Below are 17438 nucleotides of genomic sequence, written 5' to 3'. Positions count from 1 at the left end.
CAGTCAGACAGACAGACAGACAGACAGACAAATACAGACAGACAGACATATACAGACAGACAGAAAGACAGATATATACAGACATACAGATACAGACAGACAGATAGATATAGAGAGACAGACAGACAGACAGATACAGAGATACAGACAGACAGACAGACAGACAGACAGACAGACAGCCAAACAGACTGAAGTGTGAACAAGTAGACAAAAGTCAAAACAGAGAAAGTGAGAGACAGGAAGGAGACAGAAATTAGGACATATTAAGGACAGCCAGTGCCGTCTAGGGAGACAGACAGACGGCAGGCACCAGTGACAAATTCCTACCTCACTGGTACATTTGATTCGGCCCATCTGTTTGAGGATGCAGCGTAGCCTCTCTCTCTCCTCCTGCTCCTCCTCAGACACATTTTCAGTCGCCGAGGGTTACAAATGGGAAACAAATACAATGCAACACATTAGTGTCTTTCCAGAAACTCTTCCTCAAGCCTTTACAACATTTCCAATCACTGCTTTCTGAAAGCCAGATGCCTGGCACTCTTCAAAACCTTTATAGAGAAGCATTTACTCAAGGCGTCTTAATAGCAGCATATTTTACAACACTGTATTTGGCCTGTCAAAAACATCAGCAGGGGAAATGAGACATACAGTAAGAGACCAAACTAAACAGGATGCTAGACACCTCAACACAGCACCTGGGGGTGAACGCTAAGCCTGAGATGTAACTTCAGTTCTGAAAAAGTTAACTTGCAGACTGTTAAACCAAAATATGTCAGTGGTAATACCTAGAGGCACTCTAAACACAGATTTACTTATGGGGCGGTATTGGCTTTCTTGTAATAAAATGAAAGTGAAATACACAAATATCATTAAGAAACTTGTGTTTCTGAATAAATCAAGCAGTATCAATGTCATAAAATCACGAGTCTGTTTGGATTTAAAGGTCAGAAGCTATGGCTTACATGAATAAAAATCACAAACATGACTGATTTAACATATAAATGATGTAACATATACAGATTTATTCATTAATATGTAATATTTTTTTTACACGTAAGGAATTTTTTTACAGCTCTTTTGCTCTAGACCATCTTTTAATGTTAAATTCACAAATAAAATGTTTCAAAGGTTTCAACTGTCTGAAAATTTTTTTTTTTTTTGATTGATTTTATTATAGTTATTTTCAAGGTTTTCAATTTACTAACCAAAATGAAAAAAATTATTTGTTTATTATTTCAGCATAGGAGAGACTTCAAAACAGAGGGAAATATATATCAGCATCGGCTATTGGCTAAAATGATTTGAAAAACACTGGCATATCGGATTACGGCAAAAATCATATATCGTGCATCCCTATTTATTTTTATCTGTCTCCGTTGTTTTCAAGTGTGCCCAAATGTTTCACTTTCGGTCAAGAATGTTCATTTTGGTGAATCACAATTTTTTTTGGAGTATTTTGTTTTCAACTACCTCAGGAAACCTGCCCTGAAATCACATTATACACTTGTCATTCTCTTCCTGACAAAGTGGGCGGATCCTGGCTAGAATAAGCTGCAATGTGGCCCAGACCTTATGCTGATTCTCAAATGTTTGGCTCAGTGAGACTCAGCACCTGGCTCAAATACCAAATCACAGACCTAAATGCACATCCTCATTAATGTTTCATACTGTTTCTGAGACATTTGGTTGTGCATAATTTAACACATTTCATTGGAAATATTGTTTGCAGCTAATGCTTGAGCCTGGCAGATGGAGCTTACATCCTCATGGCCCTCTTTAACCAGCGTTTCTCTCTCATGTTTTTACAATAAACCTCACAAGGGTCACAAGGGACACCATCATCATTATGGGATGTGCCATTCCTATTTAGACACTGGCTGAATTTGACTGGAAAAAACAGATGAACTTTACTCATAAGGCAGATTACCATGATTTACCGTGGAGAAGATTACTGGCAGGAAAGCTGTTAATAGCTTAGGAATGTTGAGGAAATTATTACTGTACAGAAATAAGGCTGGGGAACAAGAGACAATCATTACAGTTGAAATACTGCTTGAAGACTGTTTTAAAAGGCATTACTAGACACGATCTAGACCTTTTCCCATATGTGCAGTTAAATGTTAGAACATAATGGATGCTTTAGGTCTTAAAGTGATTCTGGAGTATAGAGATGGTGTCAGATATAATAGAGATTAGAGGCCGATGTGGACACAGGGCAGCCGCTGGTCTCTGAAGTAGACACTGTATATAATATTAAACAGTCTTCTGCTGCATATACTGTACACACACAACTCCACTAGTTTTTTAAAGGTATTAAAGTGCTATAGTTACAGTTTTGTTTTTTGTTTTTTTTCCTGTGGAGTCCACTGGTAAGATGAAGTGCTCTTAATTTTATTAAATGTACACTTACACTTCAAAACTTAAAAGTATATTTTAAAAATTGTACTGGCTCGTAATATCATTGTAATTAAATAAAAGGCCATTTAAGTGAGTTTTGAATAACATACTAAAGCACATGCAAAATACTTCACAATTTTTACTGTAGTGTGTTTTTTGATAAAAATTACAATTTCAATATTACAAATGTATAATTACCAAAATATTTAAATATATGACATACAAGTTTTAAAAGAAATGACATTAAAGTATCCTTTAGTTCACCACAAATGCTTGTCAGATCATTTGGCAGTACACTTTAACCATATTTCAAAGACAAGTACACAAGTAATTATGATATTTCATATAAAGACGTACTTAAAAAAAAGTGAATTGCATACAATATAAATGTAGACTCTGATACATTTTAAATGAATTTTCAATATCATGCAATTCAGTGTCTTAAAACATTACATTTGGTTCACACATTCGTTTAAACTATATTATTTCCACAATTAGTACTCTTTATAAAAGTATGCTAAAGTGTAATGGCTCAGAGTGAAGAGAAAGAACAACACTTTTTAAGAGTCTGAACTTTTCATTTATATTCAGAAGAGCTGATGTTAAAGGTGATGCAATTTTAATTGTTTAAATGATTTATACATTGTATTTCAAATCATATTTTCATCAGTTTTGACAAGCTTTGCTATGGATCTCCAGTTAATTTGAAAAAAAAAAATGTAAATGACAGGCACCGCCGCTCACCTTAATGTGGTCAGCCATGCAGTGGTAATTGAGTCCAGCTTTTGATCGGAACTGTTTCTGACACTGCTGACATTTGAGAGCGTCCCGCAGCTACAAGAAAAAGACCACACTTTATGATGTCCACCTCAAATATCATGAAATCATGCTTATAAATGTGCCATTTTATATTTGATATACCAGTCACAATGATACAAACTGCGAACTATGTATTTTTCTGCTTAAAGCAGTCAACTAATAAAGTAATTTACAAATAAAGCATTCATAGGATTATTCCACTGAAAAGCATAAAAATATTCCCTACCAGCCCCACGTAACAACTTTGACTGCTGACAATAACTTGAATGTAAATGTAAATTATTTGAACAAATTCAAGGCCTATTCACAAAAATTTTAACACAAAACAACTGTCTTCATTCAGCAACAAAGAAACATTTCCTATCAGTCAGTTTTTTTTTCTTTTTTTGTGAAAATTAACTTGCTGATCAGTAAGATATAAGATTTAGGTTTTCAGACTGTAACATCTGCATCCGCCATTCATTCATCCAACCGCCAGAGGGAGCCATCTCCCGAATACTGAACACTGCCGCTTCTTCTCTCATCACTTCCTGCCGGCACATGTTATAAGCCATGTTGTTTGTGCATTATGTTGCGAAGTATTGCCAGTTTACTCTGTCTCTACCAAGCGTATTTCATAGTCACGGATTGTTTGCTTGTGTATGTCTTTTGCCTGCCTTTGAGCTCGTCTTTTGGACTACCGATTTGGATGTGTTTGCTATCTCGACTGCCGCTATTGTTTGTGACCCTCTGCCTGCTTATTGACCACGATCTCTGCTCTCCGTTTGCCTCTGTTTGTGCTGTGGTGCTTAATAAAACTCTGCACATGGATTCAAACCCACAACCGCGTCAGTCTTCGTTACAGTGTTCTTCGCCTGACCAGAATCCAGCAGAGTTGACGCAACTACAGGCCGCGTTCGCTTATCAGAACAGAAATGATAAAGGAGTTCCAAGGCCAACTCTCTTCTCTGCAAGCTACAAACGAACACCTAACACGCTACATTCAATCCCTCCCACCGACCAGGCCTGATCCGGTAAGATTTTCTCTATCAGATAAGTTTGATGGTTCACCTGAAAAATGCAGGGGATTTTTGCGTCAGTGCACAATCTATTTTGATAACCAGCCCGAGGCGTTTCTTAGAGACTCGACTAAGTGCTCGTTTACGATGTCATTGTTAACGGGAAGAGCGCTCGAGTGGGCATCAGCTGTTTGGGACCAGGATGATTGTATAAGAACCTCATTTGATTACTTCGCCAAACAACTACGTGAAGTATTTGAGTACCCAGCGGGTGGGAGAGACGTTTCAGTGCAGCTACTACAGTTACGTCAAGGGAATCGCACCGCTGCTGATTATGCAGTTGAATTTCGCACCCTAGCGGCACAGAGTGGTTGGAATGAGGTAGCATTGAAACCAGTGTTTAAGCAGGGCCTCAATCAGACATTACAGGCTGAACTGGCCTGCAAGGATGTTAGCTCGGATCTCCATCAACTGATTTCAATGGCTATCAAGATTGATAATCTTCTACGTAATAACCCTCCGAGTTTGCTTGCTACTTCAATGTCCACCCCAGCCACTAACTATCAGGAAACCGCTGAGCCCATGCAGATTGGTTTCACTAAAGTTTCTGTGGAGGAAAAGGAACGACGCCGAATTAACCGTCTGTGTTTCTACTGTGGTCAATCAGGTCATCAATGTCGTTCATGCCCTAACAAGCCCTCCCAGATCAAAGTGAGTACTTCCTTAACTACTATGCTGACCAGTTGTTTTAATCTTCTCCTCACAATCAACCATGGTAATTCTGCTCATTGTGTCCCAGCGCTAATTGACTCCGGTTCTGCATTGAATTTGATTCATCATGATTTGGTCCATAAACTCAACCTACCTGTTATCCAGTGCATACCACCTATTAACATCACTGCCATCAATAGCCAACCTATTGGTGGAGGAATTACCCATCAAACTGTGCCCATTACTGTCAAGATTGGCCTGTTCCACTCAGAAACTATTTCTTTGTATGTCACATTTACACCAAAACAATTGGTAGTCTTGGGGAATCCATGGCTAACTATCCATGATCCACAGATTTCCTGGAGCTCCAAGGAGCTTACTAAATGGTCGCCATATTATTGTAACAGCCATTGCCTTCAACTCCCGTTACGACTTCCCTGTTTAACCACCAGCATTGAAAGCCCTGCATCTAACAAATCAGTTGTTATTCCCCCAGAATATTCTGACTACAACGAGGTCTTCAGTAAAACCAAGGCCACCCAGTTACCTCCGCACCGACCCTGGGACTGCGCCATTGAACTGTTACCGTACACTGCACCCCCCAAGAGCAAGGTATATCCATTAACCATTCCGGAAACGCAGGCCATGGAAAAATACATTGAGGAGGCTCTAGCATCCGGTTTCATCCGTCCTTCCACGTCGCCAGCAGCATCAGGTTTCTTCTTTGTTGAAAAAAAGGATGGAGGTCTACGTCCCTGCATAGATTACCGCGGTCTCAACACAGTGACTGTCAAGAACAGGTATCCACTTCCATTATTTCCTCCTGCATTAGAACAGTTACGTGAAGCCACTATTTTCACTAAATTGGATCTGCGCAGTGCCTATAATTTAATCAGAATCAGAGAGGGTGATGAGTGGAAGACCGCATTTATCACCACCAGGGGGCACTATGAATACTCCGTTATGCCGTATGGCCTGGCCAATGCTCCGTCTGTGTTCCAATCATTCATTAATGAGATTTTCCGTGACATTCTGAACCACTATGTTATTGCTTACATAGATGATATTCTGATCTATTCAAAGACATGTGAGCAGCACATCCATCATGTAAGAAATGTTCTGTCCCGACTGCTGGCTAACAATCTATATGTCAAGGCAGAGAAGTGAGTTTCACGTTTCTAGTACCACCTTTCTGGGTTATAAGATAAGTCATAAAGGAGCAGAGATGGACAATGGAAAGGTTGAGGCAGTCACAGAGTGGCCACGTCCTACCACGCTAAAGGAGCTACAAAGATTTTTGGGATTTGCTAACTTCTATAGGAGGTTTATCCGTAACTATAGTTCCATTGCAGCTCCTCTAACCTCATTGCTTAAGGGCAAACCAAAGAAATTGTCTTGGACTCAGTCTGCCCAGACAGCCTTTGAGACTCTGAAAACCAGTTTTACTACAGCCCCAATTTTGAAACATCCGGATCCTGAATTACCATTCATTGTAGAAGTAGATGCTTCCGGCTTCGGCATTGGAGCAGTTCTGTCGCAGAGACATGGAAACCCTGGAAAAGTATTTCCCTGTGCTTTTTTTTTCCAGAAAGCTAACAACTGCAGAAAAGAACTATGATGTGGGGAATAAGGAACTGTTGTCAATTAAAGCAGCACTGGCAGAGTGGAGACACTGGTTGGAGGGAGCTCGCCATCCTTTCCAGGTTATTACTGACCACAAGAATTTGGAGTACATCAAGGGTGCTAAACGTCTCAACCCTAGACAAGCCCGTTGGTCATTATTTTTCACTAGGTTTCAGTTCACAGTCACTTACCGTCCAGGAAGCAAGAACGGCAAGGCTGACGCTCTTTCACGAAGATTTGATTCAAATGAAACTTCTTGTTGCCAAGGGCCTATTCTACCTCCTTCGGTGATTGTGGGACCAATTTGTTTGTATTTGGTTGGTGAAGTGAAACGTGAAAGGCAAACAGAACCCACGCCACCAGATTGTCCCCCTGACCGTCATTATGTCCCTAGGTCTCTCCGCCAACGAATTATACAATGGGGTGCATACATCGTTGAGCTCCGGGCATCCTGGCATTCAACGGACAGTAGAAATGGTGCGTAACTCCTTTTGGTGGCCTAATCTATTTAATGATGTTTCTATGTATGTCAAGTCTTGCAGTGTGTGTGCTCAGTCCAAGACACCACGAGAACTACCAGCTGGTCTTCTTGAACCCCTACCAATTCCTCAGCGCCCCTGGTCACACCTGGCCGTGGACTTCGTTACAGATCTGCCCAGCTCCAATGGCTACACCACAATCCTGGTAATTATTGATCGGTTCTCTAAGTCATGCCGTCTTATCCCGCTAAGGGGCCTACCCACTGCTATGGAAACTGAACAAGCATTGTTTCAACATGTTTTCCGTGTATATGGAATACCAGAGGATATAGTTTCTGATAGGGGTTCACAATTTACATCTCGTGTGTGGCAAGCTTTCTGCAAGCAACTGGACATTAACGTAAGTTTAACATCTGGCTATCATCCTCAGGTTAATGGACAGGTTGAGAGACTAAATCAGGAATTGGGGCGTTATCTCAGATCTTATTGTAGTCGGGAACAACAACGTTGGAGTGACTTTTTACCTTGGGCGGAATATGCACAGAACTCACTCACTCATTCATCGACAGGGCTCACCCCCTTCAAGTGTGTTCTAGGTTATCAGCCTCCCATGTTCCCTTGGTCTGGGGAACCTTCTGAAGTGCCTGCGGTGGACGATTGGGTCAGAAGAAGTGAACGTGTGTGGGACAGTGCCCATGTGAGGCTGCAAAGGGCGATCAGAGCCCAGAGGATCAAGGCAGACCACAGGAGGCGTCCCCATCCCAACTATCAGCCGGGCCAGAAGGTCTGGTTGTCGACTCGGGACCTACGGTTGCGGCTCCCCAGCAGGAAGCTCAGCCCACGGTATGTAGGCCCATTTCGTATCTTACGACGGATTAATCCAGTAATTTACAGGCTAGAGCTTCCTGCTCATTACCGTATCTCTCCCTCTTTTCATGTATCTCTGTTGAAACCGGTCCACCCTGCTTCGGCCCCACTACTGAGGAGAGAGAACCTCCTCCGCCACTTGACATTGATGGAGCCCCAGCTTACTTGGTAAAGGAGATTCTGGATTCCAGGCGTCATGGGGGGCCGTTTGCAATACCTGGTGGACTGGGAAGGCTATGGTCCAGAGGAGAGATCTTGGGTGGCTGCCAAGGACATTCTAGACCCGTCGTTGACCCAGGAGTTCCACCAGGCACACCCTAATCGTCCTGCACCCAGACCAAGGGGACGGCCTCAGAGAACACCTGGAGGTGTTCATAGGGGGAGGGATTCTGTAACATCTGCATCCGCCATTCATTCATCCAACCGCCAGAGGGAGCCATCTCCCGAATACTGAACACTGCCGCTTCTTCTCTCATCACTTCCTGCCGGCACATGTTATAAGCCATGTTGTTTGTGCATTATGTTGCGAAGTATTGCCAGTTTACCCTGTCTCTACCAAGCGTATTTCATAGTCACGGATTGTTTGCTTGTGTATGTCTTTTGCCTGCCTTTGACCTCGTCTTTTGGACTAACGATTTGGATGTGTTTGCTATCTCGACTGCCGCTATTGTTTGTGACCCTCTGCCTGCTTATTGACCATGATCTCTGCTCTCCGTTTGCCTCTGTTTGTGCTGTGGTGCTTAATAAAACTCTGCACATGGATTCAAACCCACAACCGCGTCAGTCTTCGTTACAGAGACAGACGTGAAACATGCATTCTAATTGACCTATTCAGTTCACGGCAGAGAAAAATTCATTTGACAAAGCATTCCATTATTTGCATTGAAGCAAGTGAAATCTGTATTCTCAGATGGTTTGTATTCTGCAGTGAATCATTTGAATATCTGATACAGGATTCACTTTCTAGGTATGTGAAAAATTTACAATGGCAAGCAAAAATTAGCTTTTGTTCCATGAACACTTTGGGGCGAAAATCAATTTGCTTTTTGCCAGAGTTTTTGAAAGAAGACTCTCATGCTCACAAAGTCTGCATTTACTAAATACAGGAAAAAAACAGTAATATTGTGGGATTTTTATTACAGTTTAAAATAATAGTTCTATAGTTCAAATAGTTCTATTTGAATATATTATAAAATGTAATTTATTCCTATGATGACATGATCCTTCAGAAATCATTCTTATTTGATGATTTGCTGGTCAAGAAACATTTCTTATTATTATCAATGTTGAAAAAAGGTTATGCTGCTTCTTTTGTATATAAATTATAAATGTGATTATGGCACTTGATCAATTTAATGCATACTTGCAGAATAAAATTATTCATTTCTGCATTGACATTCAAAAAAACACAAATGAGAAAATAAGGTCAATGATTATCATTTTAATGAATTTCCTTTGCCATAAAATGTCTTCTCCCTTAATGGCCATCACAGTCATCATTGATTTCCCACAGGGCCGAGGAAGAGGTCAGGGAAACTACAATTACTTGTGACCCCGCCATAATGCAGCCGATCGATTCCCCCTTTAATAGACATGTCATCATTTTTATAGAGTTGTGCTATACACTGGGCTGGCAGTATAATACTCAACTCCAGATGCACACAAGGCAGGGCCACTCACAGATGCCCAATCAATAAAGTGCCCTTAATGGCTCCCTCTGGCCCCATGCGCGAGGTCCTGAGAGAGAGGTGTCTAATTGCATGCCTGAAACATTCTCCTCTCCGCTTCCTCTGCCATTTGGTTGTATAAATAACAGAGAAAGAGTCATCCATTAAAGGTTTGATTCCCTCTCTTTCGTTCATTCTTTGGGCCTCATTCACAAAATGCAAGCAGAACAAATTTCTGTGAAAATCGCTCATAAATCCATTCTTACATAAACCAGACCAATGAACTGGGTATGACAATTTATGTAAGAATGTTTTTACATACGATTCACAGTCAGAAATTCTTTCTGCTTGAGTTTCATGGATAAAGCTTTGTCTTACTTCATATGGAAGAGCTTGAGCACATCTGCCACATTACGTTTGATGTGTTTAGAAAACTGAGACAGATGTTGTCTTCTTTGGAGGAGCGCGGTTGTAAGAAGAGGTCACATGGAACGTTTGGGTTACCAATAACTAAGGTACAAGACCTTAGAATGAGGGAATTGCGGTCAAAATCTTAAGAAAGGTAAACAAGTTTCTCAAACATTTACATTTACATTTAGTCATTTAGCAGACGCTTTTATCCAAACCGACTTACAAATGAGGACAATGGAAGCAATCAGAATCAACAAAAGAGCAATGATATACAAGTGCTATAACAAGTCTCAGTTAACTTAACGCAGTACACGTAGCAAGGGCTTTTTTATTTTAAATAATATAATATATAAGATGGAATATAGAATGAATAGGGATAGATAGTGTTAGTGTTATTTTTTTTTTTTGTTAATTGTATAATAAATGAAAAGAAAACAGATAGAATACAAAAAGATTAGAAAGCTAGTTAGATAACAGATAGAATAGAAAAATATATATATATATATATATATATATATATATATATATATATATATATATATATATATAAGAATAGAATTTGAATAGTGAGTGCTAAAGTTAGAGGGTCAAATAAAGATGGAAGAGATGTGTTTTAAGCCGATTCTTGAAGATGGCTAAGGACTCAGCTGTTCGGATTGAGTTGGGCAGGTCATTCCACCAGGAGGGAACATTTAATTTAAAAGTCCGTAAAGATGACTTTGTGCTTCTTTGGGATGGCACAATCCAGCGACGTTCACTTGTAGAATGCAAGCTTCTAGAGGGCACATAAGTCTGTAGTAATGAATTTAGGTAAAGGGGTGCAGGGCCAGTGGTGGTTTTGTAGGCAAACATCAATGCCTTGAATTTTATGCGAGCAGCTATTGGTAGCCAGTGCAAATTGATAAACAGAGGTGTGACGTGCATTCTTTTTGGCTCATTAAAAATTAATCTTGCTGCCACGTTCTGGATTAATTGTAAAGGTTTGATAGAACTGGCTGGAAGAACTGCCAAGAGAGCGTTGCAATAGTCCAGCCTGGACAGAACAAGAGCTTGAACAAGGAGTTGTGCAGCATGTTCCGAAAGAAAGGGCCTGATCTTCTTGATGTTGAATAAAGCAACTCTGCAGGACCGGACAGTTTTAGCAATGTGGTCTGAGAAAGTTAGCTGATCATCAATCATAACTCCAAGGTTTCTGGCTGTTTTTGAAGGAGTTGTGGTTGATGTGCCTAACTGGATGGTGAAATTGTGATGAAATGATGTGTTTGCTGGAACCACAAGCAGTTCTGTCTTTGCAAGGCTGAGTTGAAGGTGATGGTCCTTCATCCAGCAAGAAATGTCTGTTAGACAAGCTGAGATGCGAGCAGCTATCGTCGGATCATCAGGATGTAATGAGAGGTAGAGTTGAGTGTCATCAGCATAACAGTGATATGAAAAGCCATGTTTCTGAATTACAGATCCTAATGATGCCATGTAGACAGAGAAGAGAAGTGGTCCAAGAACTGAGCCCTGAGGCACCCCAGTAGTTAGATGTTGCGACTTAGACACCTCACTTCTCCAAGATACTTTGAAGGACCTATCTGATAGGTAAGACTCAAACCACTGGAGTGCGGTTCCTGAGATGTCCTTTGCCAGTAGGGTTAACAGGAGGATCTGGTGGTTAACCGTGTCAAAAGCAGCGGACAGATCAAGCAAGATAAGTATTGAAGATTTGGATTCCGCTCTTGCCAGTCTTTGGGCTTCAACAACTGAGAGCAAGGCAGTCTCAGTTGAATGTCTACTTCTGAAGCCAGATTGGTTGCTGTCAAGGAGGTTGTTCTGTGTGTGAAAGGCAGAGACTTGGTTGAATACAGCTCGTTCAAGTGTTTCTGCAATGAAAGGAAGAAAGGGAAACTGGTCTGTAGTTCTCTAAAAGATATGGGTTGAGGGTGGGTTTCTTAAGTAGTGGAGATATACGTGCCTGTCTAAATGTTTAGGGAAAAACACCAGTGTGGAGGGATATGTTAATGATGTGAGTGAGTGCAGGTACAACTGCAGGAGAAATGGCTTGAAGGAGATGAGATGGAATAGGATCAAGCGGACAAGTAGTAAGATGATTAGAAAGGATGAGTTTGGAGACTTCTGCCTCAGATAGTGAAGAGAAGGGACCAATGTGTTTGATTCAAGGGTAAAGTAAGTCATTCTGTGCCACTGGTACCAACAAAATAATTTTCAAATAGGTTTCCTGAACACTTTTCTTGTTTGCTAACTGATAAACAAACAGATAGTCTCAATGTAAACTCCATTGGCTGGGCTAGTTGGGATGCCCAGAACAACCTTATCTTCACAAATCTGTCCGCTGAGAATTTGAGAGTAATTTATAAAATAACGTGTTCCTCTAAGCCTACGCTAGTGTTGTGATAATGACAATAGTGTGTTTTAGAGTGACCTCTGACCTTCTGACAGATCTCCATGTGCTTCTTGAGACCGTGGACGGTCTTGCGAGTGACAACAGAGCAGGTGGGACAGACCACTTCCCCTCTCTCAGAGATGGTGTTCTGCCACTGGGCTTCAGCAGGGGGAACTGAGACAGAAAGATTAAGATAAAACACATTTAATGAAAATTACATTAAAGTAAGTTACACCACTGTTTAAAAGTTAGGGGTCGGTTTTTGAAAGAAGTCTCTTATGCTCACTAAGACTGCACTTATTTTATAAAAATAAATAAATAAATAATACAATAAAAATTAATAATATTTTGAAATATGTTTTATAATTTAAAAGAACTTTTTTCACTTTTAATGTATTTTAAAATGCAATTTATTCTTGTGGTACAAAGCTAAATTTTCAGCATCATAACTCCAGTCATCAGAGTCACATGATCCTATTATTATCAATGCTGAAAACAGTTTTTCTTCTTAATATTTTTGTGGAAGCCATGATAATTTTTTTTTTCAGGATTCTTTGATGAATAGAAAGCTAAAAAGAATTTTTTTTTTTAAATTGCATTTACTGACTATTTTAATTAATAAAACTTTTTAACTTTCAAACGGTACAGTACATTTCTATATTATTTCACATTTATTTAATTTAGATTATTTCATATGCATAACATTAATTTATTTTTGGGGTTTTTAACTTTATTTTATAATAGTACTATTTACTTGACGTACTATTATTAGTACTATTTGTACTATTTTGCACTATTTGTGCTATTTTGCGCTGCTTTGGTATGCAAACATGCAGAGCAGAGCCGAGAGAGAGAGACCTGAACTGATAGCAGCAGCTTCTTTTCTGGTGGGAGCTTGAACCGACTGCTTCCTCTGGGACTCCTCAGTGAATAGAGCCCCTTCCGCCCTCTTCATCCGACCTGCTTTCAACTTCTCCTCCACCTTATTCATTCCTGTACAACACATAACAAATTACAATCAGGGAAAGCAGAGACCTCACAAGTCACAAAACTAAAAGTATGACTAAAAAAGAACAAACAAAAGAGAAATGAGAAAAATAAACTCTCAAACTCTCCTGGTGGTCAAAGGGGCTTGTTGTGTTGTAGTCTGTCTTGTGGTGCAGTGTTTCTTGAACATGTGCCATTATAACTTCAACAGGAAATGAAACACTTCTAGAATAGACCTCATAGATCCGCTATTAGCACCAACAGGGGTAATTACCATTAGAGTATACGGTTGCTAATTATAAACATACAGGGGCAGAAATACCACTGAAATCTCAAGGAGTGTTTATTGAAAGGAGGCCAGGACTAAATTCTGAAAGTCAAAGTCACTTCTGATATAACACTGACAACAAACTACTGTAAAGTAGTCAGTCATAAAAAGAAGGGGTCATGGCAATGATTGTAATAAAAATTCCACTGAAATTTAAATGATATGAGCAAAGAATACCTCTGAAATAAATTCTGCTCTCTTTTTGAAATCTCAGAATTTGTAATTCTGGTAACACTTTAAAATAAGGCTCAATTTGTTAATATTAGTTAGCTACATTAGTTAACATGAACTAACAATGAACAATATCTTCTAAAGTAGAGGTGTCAAAATCCTGGAGGGCCGGAGCCTTGGTCCAACACACATACCGTGTAGTTTTCAAATAAGCCTTTACTAATACATTCTTAAAAACAAGTTGTATCTTTTAATATTAGTTAATGGACATAAGTTAACATAACAATGAACAAATGTATTTTTATTATGATTAATAAATATTGTAACAAATGTATTACTCATTGTTAATTGCATTAACTAATGTTGACTAACAGAACCTTACTGGAAAGTGTTACTTGATGTTCTTTATTCTAGGTCTACAAGAGTTACAAATATGGGTTTAGAACCTGAAACAAAAACTACATTGAAGTCCATGGAGAACTTCTTCATTTTTGAGATGGAAGATGGACTGGTTCAATACCAAAAGCCTTAAATATTTAGAAATTCTGAAGATTCTCTTCAAGGCATGTCATAAAGCATGAAGCAAGGTCTGATGTAAACATTTAGTTTGTGATTGTACAGTCCCATTGGGACTTTTGGTGCAGCTGCGCTTCTGGGCTTAGTGGGCCCCAACATGCAGCTCCGCCTCTGGGCTTAGTAGGTGTTGTGGTGCAGCTCAACCTCTGGGCTCAGTGGGCCTTGTGGGCAGGGTCCTGTTTGATAAATCTGCAACCGCCCCATAACCGCAGTTATTAACAAGACACCCGACCCGTTATCCGACAGCAACACCAATTTAATTGGTGTATCTGACCTGACCTGTTTGACATAAAATGACCATGACCCGAACCGCACCCGCATTAAGTCTTCTACATGAGGTAGACAGAACTCATTTATTTTCTCATTTATGTAGAAACACAGTCCAACATGTAAAAAAATAAATAAATAAATCATTGTGTAAACAATATTAAACTATTGCATACATCATGTAAACAATCTATTTTGAACAAATTGTGCATACCAGTGAGCCTGGGGGGTCTAGGGCCCCTCATTTACATGTCCGTGAAAAAATTAAAGAATTGTTGATTTATTACTCTGATAGACTGACTAACTAAAACGCAGTGAATTGGTTTAATTATGTCACGTGCTGTTCGTAGCTTAAGCTCTGGTCATCTTTTTGCATGAGAGTTCATTAACATGCAGTGAAAATGGCAGTTAAACAAAGTTAAATATTACAGTTTTTCAAGAATTCACGTAAAGCGAGAAAGAGAAATTCTGCCATCTGAGCCTGTTTCAGCTTTTCACAAGAAGACAGTGAGTGAAGCGGCAACTGACGTGCCCCGTTTTCAGCACACCGCCACAAACATTTTATCAGTGAAGAGTTTGCCGGAAAGAATTGTTGCTTTTCTCCAAAATGCTACAATGAATTCACATGGCTTGAATATATTTAGTTGAATATACACAATATAGCCTACATGTATCATACAGATTACATAATCTGAGAATATTTGTTTTATATTTGAACTGGTTCATTATTAAAGCATTTAACGTTCTATAGAGATATTTCTCATATCTTTATGAAGCATGTCGGTTCATTTTCGACGCGCTCATGTTCACAGGGATCGAGACAGCAGAAATAGTATCCTGTTTGGTTTCATTATTTTACAGCGCACAACATTTTGTTGTTATTGTGAGTGTACACAAACAAATGTAGACCCTTAACAGATTCGAATGATGTAATTATTCTTGTCTGTATGACCAAAAAGTATTTTCACTCCGGTGCCTCCAAGTTAACTGTCATGCAGTATAAGCACACTATCACTCAGCTTCCACACTCCGCACAAACACATGAAAATGTGCACATTTAATATAAAGCGGCTTCTTCCCGTTCCCAAATAATAGTGGTTCACCCAACGGGTACCCATCTGCATGCAGTGGTTTGCATTTCTGTGCTCTGTGTGTCCCAGCAGTACGTTTACTATTTAGTCATTTACCAATACTGTTATTAAATATTATATATATTTTTTTTTTTGTTTTTTGTTGATTTGTGTTTTTTTTTTTTATGTGTTATAAATTTTCTGTGTGTTTTTGTTTTATATTTTTGATATGGACGGCACACTGTGTTTATTTTTATGGCTACAAAAATAAATCCCCCTCCAAATTAAATCCAGAGGGCAAATATCGGCCCTTAATAAAAAATGCTGTTTACTGGCTGGAAGAACAGATGAGAGGATAGGAAGAGTGAGTTTACTAACTCACTGTGTGGATGAAAATGAATGACAAAATAATCCTTCTCACATAAAATGCAAAAAGTAAAGGTTTAAAATAAGTCTTTAGCAATAATAATTCACTTAATTATTAATTAAAACGATTTCAGACTTTGAGAACAACAGAAGTCATGATAAGTCTCCAACCTTTTATAAAAAGGTGTATGAGCGTGTGTGTTTGCATTACCTTTCAAACCGAATGTGCCTGAAATAGACGGCTGCTCCCCGGTGAACTTCTTTGGAGTTTTCTGCTTCCTCCCTGGCTCAAATGAGAAGAACAACAACAAGCGGTCAAACATCACAATAACAAGGCAAAGAGCTACATTCATGGTTGCTCTATGACAACATGCAGTGCTAAACAACAATGCTCATGAGCTTCAGCTCTAAGTTAATAAAGCTCAGCACAGCAGAGGTGAATAAGCACCTGCTGCGGTTCCTCCGGTGGAGAAACTGAGACAGCTTCATGAACCAGTCATGGGAGCAGAGAGCAGATATGTTACGCGTCTCTGTTTGTATGTGTATATGTGTTTGCATAGTCTTTGATTATCAGCTTATGTCACACAAACACAGCTGCTCTAGCGCATTTTTCCTGACATTTCAGACATGGACACACACACTGTCCTCAGCCCTGGATCTGGCGTGGAACAACAAACGAAGGGATCGTGTACCCAAACAAAGGCCATAAATAGCGGACTCACAGCATGAGCCACGCTGACATCTCGCAGACACACTGCGTCTCTGCCAGGCACAGACAGAGACAGCAGCCGCCATCAGCTACCAGAGAGACTTAATGACCAGCAGACCTCAGACGGATCTAACACAGAGAACTTACACACTGCTGCTTAAAGAGCCAGGCCACCATTTCCTACAAAAGTCAATGAGAGCATTCTGGGGCGCCTTAATGAGAACTGTTATAGCAATTTTGAGACTGAACTCTGGAAATTGTAGTACAGAAAGTATAGAGCACTGGGCACTTTACCCTTTTGAAACTACTTTTCTAGATGATGGATCTCTGGTTATGAATTATTAACATGATAGTTTGCAGAATCATCCAAAGGCAAGTTTCATTACTTAGAGTGAAACTGCATTTGCGGAAAAAAGAAAAAAAAATTCTTTGTGAAAATGTGAAACATTCTATTCTTCTAACATTCAATTCAATCAAACAGACTTTTTGAGATCTGACCAGTAGTTCAGATTTCTCACTTTTTACCACAAATGACTATATTTTCAGTGCAAACAACAAAATAAAAATAAATAAATAAACTGTATTTAAATGTATAATATAATTGCA

At 39.5% G+C, this 17438-nt stretch overlaps 1 protein-coding gene across 2 annotated transcripts in view; it reads right to left on the bottom strand.

Moving 5' to 3' along the window:
• LOC109061460 (zinc finger protein 512B-like) overlaps nt 1-17438 on the bottom strand; it is a 57695-nt gene that overhangs the window by 6442 nt on the left and 33815 nt on the right. For both annotated transcript variants that reach the window (XM_042712754.1, XM_042712755.1), the window contains exons 7-11: nt 16335-16406; nt 13217-13351; nt 12405-12532; nt 3142-3231; nt 328-426 (exon numbers count right to left, since the gene is read on the bottom strand). In XM_042712754.1, coding sequence (XP_042568688.1) covers nt 328-426; nt 3142-3231; nt 12405-12532; nt 13217-13351; nt 16335-16406 — 524 coding nt within the window. The remainder of the gene's footprint in view (nt 1-327; nt 427-3141; nt 3232-12404; nt 12533-13216; nt 13352-16334; nt 16407-17438) is intronic.

This window comes from Cyprinus carpio, chromosome A23 (assembly GCF_018340385.1).
Source record: "Cyprinus carpio isolate SPL01 chromosome A23, ASM1834038v1, whole genome shotgun sequence".
Lineage (NCBI taxonomy): Eukaryota > Metazoa > Chordata > Actinopteri > Cypriniformes > Cyprinidae > Cyprinus > Cyprinus carpio.
This window is presented reverse-complemented; position numbering and strand designations above follow the sequence as displayed.